We start from the raw sequence: 15,957 nt of genomic DNA, 5'->3' as shown, positions 1-15,957 counted from the left end.
TTATACCACGTGCACACATGCATTTATGCATGTGCGTGTTTGTTTTTCTCGTATTGCCTGCACAGTGTTTCTGAAAAGACAAAAACTAAATTGGCATCGTTAATTTCCCTTCCAATCATCATTGTCTCTCTCTCTCTCTCTCGGTACGTTTTAACAGCGGGCGTCCTCACTTTACTCATCAATGTTTGTGTTTACAACAGGAACGCCCACTATTGGACATTTTTATCACCAGAGTCGCCACTGTTCGCCCACTGTTAAAATGTAGGGTCTCTCTCTCTCTCTCTCTCTCTCTCACTCGCTCACTCGGGGGCGGCAACCACAGTGGCTGTGGCCGATTGGGTCACAGTTGGTTGGTGCCTTGCATGGTTTCCGCCGGCCACAATCTATGTATAAAGCGCCTTGGATAAAGGCACTATATAAATGCACCATTTATGCGCACACACACACACGTACTTGCACTTGCACTCCCAAGTTCTCTTCAAAGCGCTGCCTTTCAGAGTCGCCTGTAAAGGTGACTTCTTCTAAGATCGATGAGTCGTCCGGTCAATTTGAGCGTTTTTCAAAGCAGCGAGACAGCCAAGCGTTTAGACGGCGCAGGCTAGCTCTAAATGTGTGCTCTAAATGATGAGCGTCATTACGGGTTGAGTATGGATTTATGCCCAGCATCACCCCCGCTGAGATTTAAAATGGTATTAAGGCTCTGCCATCGTTTCTTGGGTGAATGAGCTCGCCTCCTCCTCCCTCGCTCGTGCGCCTTTTCTGGATGCCTCGACAGTCAGGACGCCATATTTACATCTGAAATGTGTAACCTCCCAAAAAGAGCGAGAGGTGCATAAATCCAGGCATAATGGTGTGTGTGTGTGTGTGTGTGTGTGTGTGTGTGTGTGTGTGTCTGTGTGTGTGTGTGTGTGTCTTTGTGTGTGTGTCTGTGTCTGTGTGTGCATGCGTGAGAGAGAAAGTGCGTGCGGGAGAGAGAGAAAGTGCTCAGGTCAGCTCCCTGTGCAAGTGTGAATGTTTGTCACACAGTGATGTGGTGGATGCATTGTGAGAGAGAGAGAGGGGGGGGGGGGGGGTGATAAATAGTGAGTTATTAACCACGTATTATGTTGTACGGCGAAGAGTAAAACTAGCCAATGAGCTAATACTGTATGTGAGCGTGTATTTTGGCAACTTTTGTCCACAATAAAGATGCCAGGGTTAAAAGTGGTTAAATAATAGAAAATATGGAAAAGAAAAAAAACCCAGTAAGAACATCACACTGATGTGTCATTACAATAAAAGTATTTGGCCCGCCTGCTTCTGCATGGCCTGAGATGAACCCACACCCTCACAACCATTCATCATCACTTCCCTTATTCCAGCTATAGGATCTACTTTTAAACACTCTTGCATGAGTCATCCGCATGCACGCACACACCCCAATTTAACCCATGTAACCCCATTTGTATGTCCACACTCATAATTCATGTTTAGGTCTGGTTTTTCATCAAAAGGGATAATAATAACAAGAATCTGCTTGCTGCTCCAACAATTTTACTGCGCATACACAGTAAAAAGAGAGAGAGATTTTACTGTGCATACAGAGAGAGAGAGAGAGAGAGAGAGAGAGAGAGAGCACTTGTCCCCATACACTGGGGCGACTCAGGATTTGTTATTAATTATTATTTCAAAGCATTTTCAATATAATATAACACATTTTTTTAATGATTTGATCAAAGAAAAATCTAAGAAATTCCATAAATAAGGAAGTAATTAAGTCGTGAACATAGCCGAACTTGTAGTTCTGCTATTCTCACTAGTTTGGGGCTTGAGCTAAAAAGTTTGGGAATCCAGTCAACTAACTTTAATTAAGGTTTGAAAAGGAAAGAGAAGGAAAAGGTCTATGACATCATTGCATGTGTCTTGGATCATATGTTGCTGTTTCCACATACTAAATAATTGATAAGACAGCAGGGTTTACAGTATACACCTTAGCACAGAAGTACACACAGTCACATACTGTACACACTGCCCACATGACTGCACGCACGCACGCACACACTGTATTATATATATATCTATATTTTGTGGCGTCAGCAGCTTGCGTCAGCAGAAAGGCAGGCCTGTCCACTCCAGCGGCTTTACATCACAGAGACAGCTTGGGTTTAAGCTACTGTCAGTGCAGACCAACAGTACAGCTGGAGACATACAGTATACTCTATGGTTCTGACCTTGATTGTGGCAACATAGAAACCATGCTGAAGAACATCCAGCATCACTTATCACCAATCATCCAGGAGGACACACACACCTGTTTACCAAACACTGGTACGGTGTCGGGTGTACGTGGGTCACGGACACATTTTTGCGGTCTTTTTCTTTGAGTGAATTAAAAACAAATGAAATGCTTTTATTCCCAGTAATTTCATGAAGAAATAAGAGAAACATCAAGACTAAGACATGGCCAAGTGCTATTGGCTGTGGCTATAGTATATTGGCCCACCTAAAAGGACAAGGCATTGAGTCTATTTAGTCTACCGGTATGTTGCTGTTTTATTTTTTCAGCGTGAAGTTCTTTGGATCAAAAAAATATGAATAGCAAAGTGGACTTTTTGTTGCTAGGTTAGATCATCATGTCAACTGTTTTATTATTTCAAATAGCCAAGACCAAATTAATGTCTAACGGTTAGCATAACAGTAAACATGAATTCAAATAGCCTAGCCCAATTGAATGTCTAACGGTTAGCATAACAGTAAACATGAATTCCCGAAACCGAATCCTTGCGATTGCTATAGCAGTCGATCTCAATGAAGATCCTGTCTCCTATATATATTTTAATAAATATTAATACTTTGGGAGCAGAGTACTGTTGTGTGCGATAATCTGAATGTTAAATGCATGTCTCAGAGTTGAGCCAACTCCCGCCTCTACCTCAATTTTCATTGATTGGTCTAAAAATGATATTGATGAGTGGAACCCCTAAAGCGTTGTTTGTGTACCATAGAAATGCACTGACAGCTAAAAAAAACACTTTGTGTGGACACAGCCACTTCACTGTGCATTGTTTGCACAAAGTCCATGCCAGGTTATTTCAAAGTCATTAATTTGCCCATCTATAATACAGTGGTCGAGACACCTACATACTCCTGCTATAGTCTAGACGAGTGCTGTGTTCCTCATGGACACCATCTAGAATTCTTACCTAAATAATATTTAATAATGTCATTGAAAAGTTCATTTTAATAACAGAGTATAATAAAGATACAATATTGCTAAGGAGATTGATTTATTCTGCCTCCCAGTAGACCACCTGTAATGGAACAAGATCAAGGGCACAATTGTCTAGAGCCAGCTCTCTCTGCTGGTTCATTATACGCTGTATGTTTCTAGGTCCTGTTTATTCGCCCTGTTAGTTGTAGCAGGCCTACCTTGTTTTGTATTGTTTTAAGTAAAGTCATCGTCAAACTGTCCTCCTGAGTTTCCTGCATGTACTTTGAGATGAGTTCTGCATATGGGTCCAACACACACACTGCAGGGTCCTGGCAATGTCTTGAATTTTACAAACAGCTTTTAGCTTGCAGATCTTCTATATTTGAAAAAAACTTGCAACAGGGTCTGGCTCTAATATTGACCTTGCATGTCCCCGTTTTCACATTCTGCATTTCCATGATGGTCTTTTCATTCATATATAGAAATCGACCAGGGCAGCTGTGGAGACCCTGGGATCCCAGCCTATGGCAAGCGAGAGGGACTAGGCTTCCGCCACGGGGACAGACTGTACTTTGAGTGTCTGCCTGCGTTTGAGCTGGTGGGCAAGAAGAACATCACCTGTCAGAAGAACAACCAGTGGTCGGCCAAGAAGCCCAGCTGTGTCTGTAAGTGAAACACGCTCACTCTTTACGAATCTGTGTGTGTGTGTGTGTGTGTGTGTGTGTGTGTGTGTGTGTGTGTGTGTGTGTGTGTGTGTGTGTGTGTGTGTGTGTGTGTGTGTGTGTGTGTGTGTGTGTGTGTGTGTGTGTGTGTGTGTGTGTGTGTGTGTGTGTGTGTGTGTGTGTGTGTGTGTGTGTGTGTGTGTGTGTGTGTGTGTGTGTGTGTGTGTGTGTGTGTGGGGTTGCTCGGTGTGCACATCAATATGCTCCTTTCTGCATGCGCACAGGGAGAGCTGCATAATAAATGCTGAGATTATCCCACACTTTGCCTAGCAGAGGGCTGTGGATTTTGGAACAATAGGAGGGTTTATTGGCTAATTAACGCCAAGAAAGACAAATAGAGATGCAAAGAGAAGAAGAACAAAAGTGTGAAGAGAAAGAGAGCGGAGTGCATAATGCCCACATTTATTTTATTATTAAGATAACAATTACAAATATTGAACGTAAAACAAAATGCTACAGTGTCCAGATAACCATCACAGACCCTGGAGATGTGATGTATATAGTTAACCTCTTAAAGGGCCTAATTCGAACCTTAATTTTATATATTCGGTTATTCATTAATTTTTTTGATTCGAAAATATATTCGGATATAGAATATTTGTTGGCATCACTACACCTCATGTGGGCTGTCTTACTGAGACGTAAAATGTAGTCCAGGAAGGAAGTGAGACCACATTTGCATGAACACTTTTGGTCATGGACATGGCTTCATGACTAAAATATCACACATACAAACCCCAGGAAAATGTTTCTTGTGTCCTAAACATCATTTCAAATAAGATCTGGTTGGAAAAGGGCCCTTGAACAAACTGTCTGCGTCCTTGCAGGCATACCTACTCACCAGGGAGAGTTCCACAATGAATAGCTATGGATGTATGACTGCCTGGTAATTGAGTGTATACATTTATACACATGCATTTACCTTTTTGTTGTTGTCGGGTGGAAAACTTGTAGGCTATGTCTAAAGAAATAGGGATTGCTTTTCAAGAAATCTGAATCAGCGTTCCGATGGATTCAATGTACCTATTATGTACTCACAAGGTCTTATTATGTAATACTTTTCATTGGTTAAATATGTACTATAAACCCCAGACAGAGCAGACTCAACCTAGCATTAAGGGTGACCAGATCCAAACTGTTTATGTGAGGGACAGAAGTATTATATCGTTTGTGTGGGACAAGGGACAGGGGGGCACGGGGTTATAGCAACATATTATTAATGCCTCAGGTCTCAATTTGTGGGACGCCTGAACAGTCTTCGAAATGAGGGACTGTCCCATGCAAAGAGGGACATCTGGTCATCCGCATCCCTATTTTGGATGTCCGAATAACACAAGCTTGTAGATCGGCTATTCGGCTATGCAACAACGTATAAAATATGCCATTCATTTATGAAGAATCTAGAAAGATATAGATTCCTGCCAGACAGCGACGAATGTTGTTTGTTTGTTTGATTGATTGTCATGCTCTGTTGATTCAACCAGTGAGAATATCATTAAGCGGATTTTAATTAGTTGTTCAATGTTAAATACATGTTTAACGCATCCTATAGTATAGTATGAGAAACCATTGGCATCTAATCGGAAATGAGGGGGATCACATCAAAGCGAAAAAACTCAATCTTCTGTTGGTTTTACTTAGCTGTACCCCGTGACTGTCCTATATTGGATTTCATGTTCCATCATTTCCCACAACAGCGTATGAGCTAGCATTGCAACGCGACAAGACACATTTTTATGTTCTGATTTGCTGTTACTGGTGTTTAAAGGGACCTTTGGTGGAATAGGACGCTCTCTGGCAGATGGTCCGTGAAGTGGATTTCTCCAGATTCAATAGAAATGTACTGTATCGAAATCACATCGCAACGTAGTCAGCGAAAGTAAATTGCTGAGTAAATTGTTCTTCTTCTGTGCCTTCTGAACGAGGCTGACATATTCCCGGCCGGTCTGATTGTATTTTCTCATGATGCGTCTCGCTCTATCTTTCTCTCACTCTCTCCTTCTCTCTCCCTCCCTCCCACAGTCTCCTGTTTCTTCAACTTCACCACTCCATCAGGAGTGCTCCTCTCTCCCAACTACCCCCAGGAGTACGGCAACAACATGCACTGCGTGTGGCTGATCATCTCCAAGCCCGAGAGCCGCATCAACCTGGCCTTCAATGACCTGAGCATGGAGAAGCAGTTTGACTTCCTCTCCATCAAGGATGGAGGAAAGGTAGTGTTGCCCCCTGCTATATTCGGCACAACCCTGAGTTCATTTAAAGCCCGAAGCGGTCAGAGTTACATGATCACAGATCATTTTACCGTGCAGGCAGTTCCTCTGAGTCGCGTTGGACGACGTGTGCTTGGCCTATACCTGCCTGTCTGTCTGATTGACAGCTGTCTGTCTGTCTGTCTGTCTGTCCGGCTGTCAATATGAATTTCCTCTTGTGTAACTGTGTTACTTGCCAATCAACTGGTTTCTCTGTCTTTCTGGCTGTCAGTCTATATCTAATTACTCACAGTAGCTAATGTGTAATGTTCATGTCATCCTGTTTGTTCTTCATTCTGTTGTAGTGTTGATTTTGACAGTGCAATTTTACCTTTCGTCAGTGAAAAAAAGGTAGCCGGCGAACATTTTTCATCATAGTTTTAGTCGGCGAAATCAACACTAATTCTGTTGTTTCTCTCTCTCTCTCTCTCTCAGGCTGAGTCTCCGATCCTGGGCACGTTCTCGGGCGATGTTCTTCCTCCCTCTATAACGACCAGTGGCCACGTTGCCCGGCTGGAGTTCCTGACGGACCACACCTACACAGACCGAGGCTTCAACATCACCTTCACAAGTGGGTGTCGAACGCTATGCACGACTTTATTGTGACAGCCCACCCTGACTCTGTGCATTTTCTGTTCTCCCTGGATTGTTTTTCTTTCATTCTGTGTGTGTGTGTGTGTGTGTGTGTGTGTGTGTGTGTTGCAGTGCCTGTGTAGAAGTTTACGAACATGTGTATTTATATATATAACTTGGCCTCATGTAGACTCCACCAAATCCGTTTGTCTGTTCCCCCTCCAGACACGCGCTTGCGCGGCGCGCACACACATAGAAATCACAAAACCCCAGCTTCCTTTGTCTAAACGCAGACTTGATGTCTAAATAAGAGCACAAACAAAATACGCAGCATATTCAACCTAGCAGAGACATTGTTGCACTGCTCATTATTTTCTATTTCGGGGGGTCGTTGCTGACTTCTGAGGAAAAAGCCACTTTTGTTTTGTTCTTCGTTGGGGTTTTCTGGCGTTGGGGAAACGCTGCAGGCCGTGTACTGGTAAACCCATTTCATGGGTATCCTACGAGGGTTCAGCGAGGATTAGACCCATTCCGGCTCGTGTGCATTGTTGTGCAGTGAGGCTGAACGGTGTTGCATTGATTTGTGTTCTGAAATAAATACAGTTCTACAAATAAGTACAAAGTCATGGGGTTGTTGTTGCACTCAGACAGTGGTGAAAAAAGTATACTCACATGTTGTAGTTAAGTAAAACGTATCTATACTGCAGTGTAGAAATACTCTGTCAGAAGTAAAAGTCTGTACTTGTCGTGGAGCCGCAATGTGGAGAGCACATGGTGGCTAATGCATTAATTAGCGACTTTGATTAACACATTAATGAATGCGAAACGTGAGACGGGTGCATGTCCAGAGTGGTCTAATCGAAGTCGACGGCTGGTCCCCCAAGAACGGAGCAGCTTCTTCCTGCAGACCCTGGATCTGTTTTGTGGAGGGAGGGGGGTGGGGGGGGCTGCATTGGGCAGACACCTTCCATCATTGGTGTTAATTAAGGACATGCCAAACTGTATTGAGGGGATTGTATGGCGGTTTAATGCAAAATGATGGTGATGGATGAGTTGGGGTTCATACTGTACTTAACCACTGGGTTCATACTGTACTTAACCACTGGGTCGAGTGGATGCAGGAGAGAGAGGGGGGGGAGGGAGGGGGGTTAATCAACTATTGAATGTATATGTACTGACTGGGAGAGAGAAAAACACACACACACACACACACACACACACACACACACACACACACACTCTAAGAGGTTCCCAGCTAGTTGCTCGCTCGTTGCGAGTGCCCGACACAGTGCCCAGTCAACCTCATCCCCCCATGCCCCCCCCCCCTCTCTCTCTCTGACCTTGTCTGTGCCTCTGTAGAGGTCCACAGTTCTGGTGCGGTCCGTCTGCCCATGTGAAATCAAGCGCCATTCATAGCATTCTTGTGTAGACGCCTGTTCCTGCTGTGATTGGAGCATCCATGTTTCATAAGGATGTAACTATAGCCACTAACAGCCAGTGGTGCTGTAAACTGTGAAGTAACTAAGTACATGCACTCAAGTACTGTACTGTACTTAAGTACTATTTTGAGGGACAGGTATTTGTGGTTTACTTGAGTATCTCCAATACTTTTCTTACTCCACTATACATCTCAGAGGCAAATATTGTACTTTTGCTCCACTACTATTATTAGAAAGCTTTAGTTACTCTAGTTATTTTGTAGATTACAAAGCATACATTAACCACGTCAGCCCTACAGTATATACATTTCGGCCATTTGGAAATGTCAAATGTACAAGCTGTGTGTGTCACACCGCGATGCATTGTTCTCAAAAGGTTTTTTATACATTTATGAAACGGGGCATTCTGTGCTTTTTCTTGTGGTACTTTAAGCACATTTTGATGGCAATACTTTTGTACTTTCACTCAAGTACATTTTGAATTCCAGACATTTCCTTGTGTAACAAGAGCATTTCTACATTGCAGTACTTTTACTTAAGTAGGCCTACAAAATGTGAGTGCTTTTCCCACCACTGCGGCCACCTATTGAGGTCATCTCCTATCTGAGATTCACACACTTTCCTAAGGTTGAGCTACCAGGCAGAGCCCTCCAGACCGTCACAATATCCTCTTCTGTCCAGCCAGTCCAGCCACCCAGATATTTGAAGCTGGCAGTAAAATTACAGCTACTCCAGTGCACGAGTACATCTCTGCACAGCCTTTTGTTGCTCAGAAGTTTTAGGCCGAGTTTTGTATACTTTAGTTGGAGTCCCCCAGGGGTCTATACTAAGCCCCCGTCCTCTTTCCATCTCTGACTAAATAATATCGGCTATACAAATTGCCAATCTAGATTTCTATTTTTCAACAAATGTGCCCCAGAATAGAATGCTTGATAACACTCGCTCCCTGTTACTGTATTGTTATTTTACAATGTTATGTTTACAATGTCCGTATCATCCCAGCTGTGCCATCTGATGTATAGTATATGCTATCTGCATAATATCTTCCCCCTAGCTCTATAACTCACACAACGTGCTGAATCAATATGGCTCACTATAACTGAAACAAATGATGTTTATTGGCAGAAAGCTAACAAGCTGGCAGAGGAGGAAAAATATGTTTTGTCAAGAAAATTGGGTAAATTATTTTCAGAATCCCTCATGGAAATTTGCACACTTGCGGAGAGAATATGAAGTGGAGATTACCTTTAGTAGACGTAAATTGCAGGAAATTAGCTTTCATTCCCTATCCTAAGTGTTTCCACAAAACGTTTATAGAGCGATATCATCTCCTTTCTTCTCTTGTGGTCTTTTGTGGTGTTTCCATGGCATGGCTCTGCAGGAGGCTATAGCTGTCTGTGTTCACACTGGCAGCTACAGTACAAAGACACAGGCTACCGTTCCTTTTCAATGGAAGCCATGGAAACATGAGGATGCAAAGATACATCCAATGTTTCTAGCTGCTACAAAAGCTACAAAAAGGTTGAGCCGGTGCCCCTAAAATTTGGAATACCCTTCCCAAAACCATTCGACAAGCAGATACCATTGCATCCTTTACATCTCTTCTCAAAACGTATTTGTTCAGAAAAGTATTCCCCCCCCCCTGCCCCGTTGAATGTTTGTTCACTGAACTCTCACTGAACTGTGAATTGTTGATTTCCTATGTTGCATCTATTTAATTGTGTTCGATTTTCCTGCTTTTATAGTGAATTTGTTGTACAGCACTTTGTGACTTTGTCCAGAAAAGTGCTATATAAATAGTTATTATTGTTATTATTATTATTATCAACTTCAGATTAACTTACTGTGTTGCTGTGTAGCTTTATATCCTTTGTATTTGCTAGTATGAACTCAACAGTGGTTCCCAAACCTTTTTTTAAATCTATAGACCCTTTTTTGTTACTAGTTTTTAGTTTTTTTAATGTTTAAAACACATACATATTTTTTACATTTACATGTACCATTAACCCCAAGTTATGCTCTTCTTCCCATAGCATTCCGCCACAATGAGTGTCCAGACCCTGGCGTGCCAGTGAACGGGAAGCGCTTCGGGGAGAGCCTTCAGCTGGGCAGCTCCATCTCATTCCTGTGTGAGGAAGGCTTTGTGAAGACGCACGGCTCTCAGACCATCTCGTGCATCCTTAAAGACGGCAATGTGGTGTGGGACAACGCTGTGCCACGCTGTGAAGGTACAAGCATTGTCCTCAATTAAATTAGCAACTAGTAGAGGAGCTGCCTGTTTAGACCAGAAATACTAGTAAAAGTAAGTAAGCCTTGAGGCCCATAGGGCAGGAGCCCTCTCTGTTTCTCCTGTTTCTGTAGTCTGAGGTAGTACACCCCCTGGACATGACACTAGTATGTCGCCCAATCCAACCCTTGATGCTGAGTGCGAAGCAGGGAGGCACTTTGGTATGACCCGGCCGGGGATCAAACCCCGACCTCCCACTCCCAGGGCATACACTCTAACCACAAGGCCACTGAGCTGGTTTAGAACATAGTCGCTCACGGATGGAACAGGGCTGCTTTTTAGCCTTTTCTATCTTTATTGATAGTATCAAGTGAAGATGGACAGGACGTACAGCAAAAGTCGTCATGAACGGGACTCGAACACGTGACGCACTGTCAGGCCAAAGCCTATATGTGGCATGCGCCTGGACCACTTGGCCAGCGAGCGCCCAGGTCTGCCAACATTTCTGAACAAACCTTTTTGTCCAACTCGGTAATTCTAAATTGCAACAAGAATCAATAAATTAAACAACAAAAGAACAACCGCAATCAAAAGTTGAAAGTCTTTTAAAGCATTTAATATGCCGTAGCAGCAGCAGTGGCTGTTGGCCTTCACCAGCGCATTGAAGGCCAAAAGGACAAAACATGTTGCCTTTTGTGCTGCGGCATATTAAATGCTTTAGAAGACGTCCCACTTGTAGTTCTTTTGATGTTTAGTATTGCTTGGAATCTGAAAGATCAAAGACATTTAGTTTTTAGTTGAGTGAAAATTTAACAGAATTAATTCTGTTCCACATTGTAGTGATGATAATGATGATAGTTGTCACGCGTATATCTTTTCTACGGGTTTGGCTGCCAGCCTTACCAGAGTTTCCTCCGAGGTGGAAGATACATGCTGGATAGTCTGCCACAAGGTTTTCTTTTTGCAGATAAGTAAGCATGGGTCTGAGGCTACGAGGTTACTCCGTGGTGGGAAATATATAAATAATACAAGTACGATATAATACAAGAGAATGACAGCTTGGCACGTGCGACAGTAACTTTTATTTTTGTAGAAGAGGCAAACTAATATTGTTTATGCCGTTGGCCTGTTTATTTGTATACATGTGTAAACTTGAAACATTATTGTACTGTAAAAAGGTCTCTTTTCCCTTGATCTTTATCTTTTTTTAGTATAATAGTATTAGTTTACTATAATTAGATTAATACACGATAATCAACACTAACACTTTAATTTAGAACACAGCCAAATCAAATCATAGTTGTTCAATCAAGTATTCAATCAAAGCAAAACAAATAAGTTACAAGTTACTGTCGTGTGTTGCCATTCTCTTGTACTTGTATTATTTCCCACCACGGAGCACCCTTGCATCTCGGAGGACAGGCAAGACGGGCAGTGTCGGTAGGCCAATCAGAGGCAGGCGGGGCGTTACCATGTCTATGCTCGGACGTAGAAAGGATATACACAGTTGTCACCAGTTAAAGCTGTGGCACCACAACATATGTCCTACCCAGGATTTGTCCATCGGTCTTCTGGATGACGAGAGACCGAATTTCTACAGCTAATTCGAGAGACAACGCCCACTTGCCCGAGGGAGATATTGGCATGCACTTATGAACTTCCGGCAGTACTACTTATGTATGAATTAAATAAACCGCCACCCGGGAACCAGCAAGAGGACCATTCAATCTGGCTAATCTAAGCTAAAGATAGGTATTAGTGAGCGAGTTAGTGCGCCCTGCCAGTATCAGAGAATAAGGTACTGTAGTAAGACTAGCAGTCTTTGGACCTTCATTAAAACACATGTCGCTCCCACTGCGTGCCACACCAGTGCCGCGCTCCCCGGGGACCCGGGGTTTGTGGCGTAATGCATTTTATAGATGTCCTTTAGCACGCCGAGTCGGCTGATTCAATCATCCCACTTCAGAGAGAGAAAGAGAGAGGGAGGGTGAGGTGGTTGCACTCTGCCGCTCTCCCGGTGTGTTATGTTTAGGGACGGGCAGTTAAAGGCAATGCTACAGGGAGTGTGTGTATGAGAGAGAGAGAGAGAGAGAGAGAGGGGCAAACTAGATAAAGTGCCCCTCGGGGCACAGGTCTCCACCAGGCCAGGTCAGGTTGTGGCCTCCTGGTGGCACTATAATAGGCCAATGTGTAATGGGTGCCATTTCTTCTTACACTTTTGATGGCAATTGGATGATTTGAGGCATTTTGTTCCAAAAATGTGTTTTGCAAAAATCCACCTGTTGGTGGCACTATAACAGGCCAATGTGAAAAGGGTGGGATATATTCCTCAGCCTAGTAGGACACACTGCGTTCATGATTTGAGGCTTTTTGTTCAGAACGGGCCAATTCTGCAAACTTTGAAAGCCAATTAGGATGGAATATGAAATATCAGACAGTTCCGTCTTTAACACATGACTTTAGAGATACTGTGTAACGAATTGCGGGATTTTTGGACAGAATCTGGAGGAGTAATATAGAAAAATGTGTTTTACAAAAGTCGGCCTCCTGGTGGCGCTATAACAGGCCGTTCTGGAAAATGTGGGGCAGAGGTTCATCGTTGGCATCCAGGGAGTGTGCACGCAAAACTTCGCAAAACATACTCTCTCCCCATGCCTTCAGCCTGGTGGAGAGTGAGAGAAATATATAAAGACATGTACATGATACCGTATGTGCAATAATGTGTGATAATATTGGATGGCGGACACGCTCATACACTCACCTCCCCACTCACATACAAGTAATATATAGGAAATCCCACATGCACACATTTATAAACACACACACACACACATGCACACGCAATCGGAAAATGCTCTCCTGAGAAGGCGGTTGACCTTGATTTAGGGCTTGTCCCCGACTCACTGGACAGAGCTCCCGTTGTGCAGAGGGAATGAGATGGACCCCTACTGATCCATGGATGGACACATTCATGGATGATGTCATGCAGTACATCAGCAGAGACAGACATAACATAATTCAATCTCCCCATCTTCTCTCTGTCCCTGTATTCCCCCCTGCTCTCCCTCTCTCTCTCTCTCTCTCTCTCTCTCTCTCTCTCTCTCCCTCTCCCTCTCTCTCTCTCTCTCTCTCCCTCTCCCTCTCTCTCTCTCTCTCTCTCTCTCTCCCTCTCCCTCTCCCTCTCCCTCTCTCTCTCTCTCTCTCTCTCTCTCTCTCTCCCTCTCCCTCTCCCTCTCTCTCTCTCTCTCTCTCTCTCTCTCTCTCTCTCTCTCTCTCTCTCCCTCTCCCTCTCCCTCTCCCTCTCTCTCTCCCTCTCTCTCTCCCTCCCTCTCTCTCTCTCTCTCTCTCCCTCTCTCTCTCCCTCAGCTCCATGTGGAGGGGATCTAAAGGCCCCCAGTGGGATCATCCTGTCTCCAGGATGGCCTGAGCTCTACAAGGAGGCTCTGAACTGTGAGTGGGTCATCGAGGCTCCTCCGGGTTATCCCATCAAGATCATCTTTGACAAGTGAGTCATGCACTATACTGTACTACTGTACTGTACTGTACAGCACGGGTTCCCAAACAGCGGGTCGAGACCCATCTGTGTGGTCACGGACACATTCTTATATGGGTCCCTTCACTTTTTGTTTCCCCACATTTTGTTTTTCATTGTGATAAAATGTCAAAACATTCCCCCAAAAAGGTTTTCATGAATTAATACCAAATTAAGTCATTTCTTGAATAAAAAAAAATCTAAGAAATTCCATAAATTAGAAAACAAATGTTTAAGAAGTAGTGACAATAGCCAATCTACAAGCTCACAACGCGCACTGAAGCGATGCATTGTGTGCTTAGTTGTAGATCTACTATTTTCACTCGTTTGGGTCCCGGGCAGACATCCAATCTCTCTTTTGGGTCACGGGCTAAACGGTTTGGAAACCACTTATACTGCCGTCTGACGCGTCATTTTGGAAATCTCTCTCACAGGTGTCACTACATGGCCAGCTTATAGGCGGTTACGTTTAGGCATGTCATGTAATTACGGTTAAACGCTGTGCAATGGCACATGGTTCAATTAACCTAGAAGATTAAACTGTTAGTATTGTTAGATTAGAGTTAGATTTTGGTTTAACTTTAGTTAAGGTTAAGTACTGTTAGTGTGGTTGAGTTAACACTTAGCTTAGACTGCCCGTCATCAGTTGGAACCAGTCAATCGTGTGCCCAGCTATTTGCAGCTTCAGATCGAGCCCATTTCAAGGTGACACAGTGACTCCATCTTGTTGTGCATAGCATAGCATCTAACGGTTAGATGCAGATGGTTGGGTTAGATTCTAACCCAACCATCTGCGGTAGGCCCGCCGACCACCCGAGGCATGATTTTTGATTCTAGCGACGGGACAGCGAGGAGCCGTCAAAAACACACATTTTGGTTAGAATTGATGATGCAACCAGAAATTACGTTGAAAGTTGCACAAAAGGCGCTCCTTGACCGTACTGTATCACTCGCTGATATCAAACAATTAATTCTCTGTCTTGAGCAGTGTAAGTGTTTAATAACATATTTAATTAATTAAATGTATACAGTAAGCACTGTTGTAGCATCTCACACCTTTGATGTATTATGCACATGTATGTCTCTGATTTGGTTCATCTCATGTCTTTGACTCATGAATTCACTCTCTTTCCTACTGGAAATCTCTCCCTCTCTCTCTCTCTCTCTCTCTCTCTCTCTCTCTCTCTCTCTCTCTCTCTCTCTCTCTCTCTCTCTCTCTCACTCTCTCTCTATATCTCTCTCTCTCGCTCTCTGTTGTTCAACTTACTGGATCTAATGCTGTACAGTAGATCTAATCCCCATAAAAAGGAAATCTCATTCCCAAGCAGAACAACATCATGTTTTATGTATTAAGAGCTCATAATTATTTGATCGTTTCATTTGATACCCCGTCCCCCCCGTCCCCATGGGGCGGCCCCACGTAAATATAAAAAAGTGACACAAAATGTTACACGAAATGTGTAAATAAATACACGCACTCACGCACGCACACACACACACACACACACACACACACACACACACACACACACACACACACACACACACACACGCACATTAATCAGCCATTAAAAGCACAGCCCAGCTCCTTGTTGCAGAAGGGCTGTCAGGGGGGCCACATACACAACGGCACATTAGTGTTTAACGTTCGCCAATGCTTATTGCTCGCGTCTTCACACCCGCCTCGTCAGTCACAGCTGTCTCCACGACCATGATATAGCCGGCATACCATGAAAAATGCATACAACATAAGTGTTTGTTGCCCTTTGATTTTCGTGTAGCATCAATAAAACATTGCGCCATCGCACAGTGTCATGGCTTTAGTTCTGAAGGGTGTTTCACACGTCGCTTTGATGATAAAGTGGACCGAAGTGCGCACACGCGTGCGCCCGGACGTTTAATTGACACACTTGCTGCACGCACTGAGGATATTCATGAGCATTGTTGCTTTTATGTAAATTTGACTTTAGATCTATTTAGGTGGTAAGCTATATGAGCCAAATATACATGCATTTATACGCATAA

General features: G+C 43.6%; 1 protein-coding gene across 1 annotated transcript in view; it reads left to right on the top strand.

The window, feature by feature from the left end:
• Nucleotides 1–15,957, top strand: part of csmd2 (CUB and Sushi multiple domains 2) — a gene marked incomplete at both ends in the record, with an annotated part of 362,644 nt that overhangs the window by 181,868 nt on the left and 164,819 nt on the right. Inside the window, 5 exons of the mRNA XM_080787142.1 lie at nt 3,673–3,855; nt 5,935–6,125; nt 6,597–6,732; nt 10,207–10,401; nt 13,767–13,905. Coding sequence (XP_080643268.1) covers nt 3,673–3,855; nt 5,935–6,125; nt 6,597–6,732; nt 10,207–10,401; nt 13,767–13,905 — 844 coding nt within the window. The remainder of the gene's footprint in view (nt 1–3,672; nt 3,856–5,934; nt 6,126–6,596; nt 6,733–10,206; nt 10,402–13,766; nt 13,906–15,957) is intronic.

Source organism: Protomyctophum bolini (assembly GCF_963924005.1).
Source record: "Protomyctophum bolini genome assembly, chromosome: 17".
In the NCBI taxonomy this organism is placed as follows: domain Eukaryota; kingdom Metazoa; phylum Chordata; class Actinopteri; order Myctophiformes; family Myctophidae; genus Protomyctophum; species Protomyctophum bolini.
Note: the sequence above shows the minus strand (reverse complement) of the source record. Positions and strands in the feature narration are given on the sequence as shown.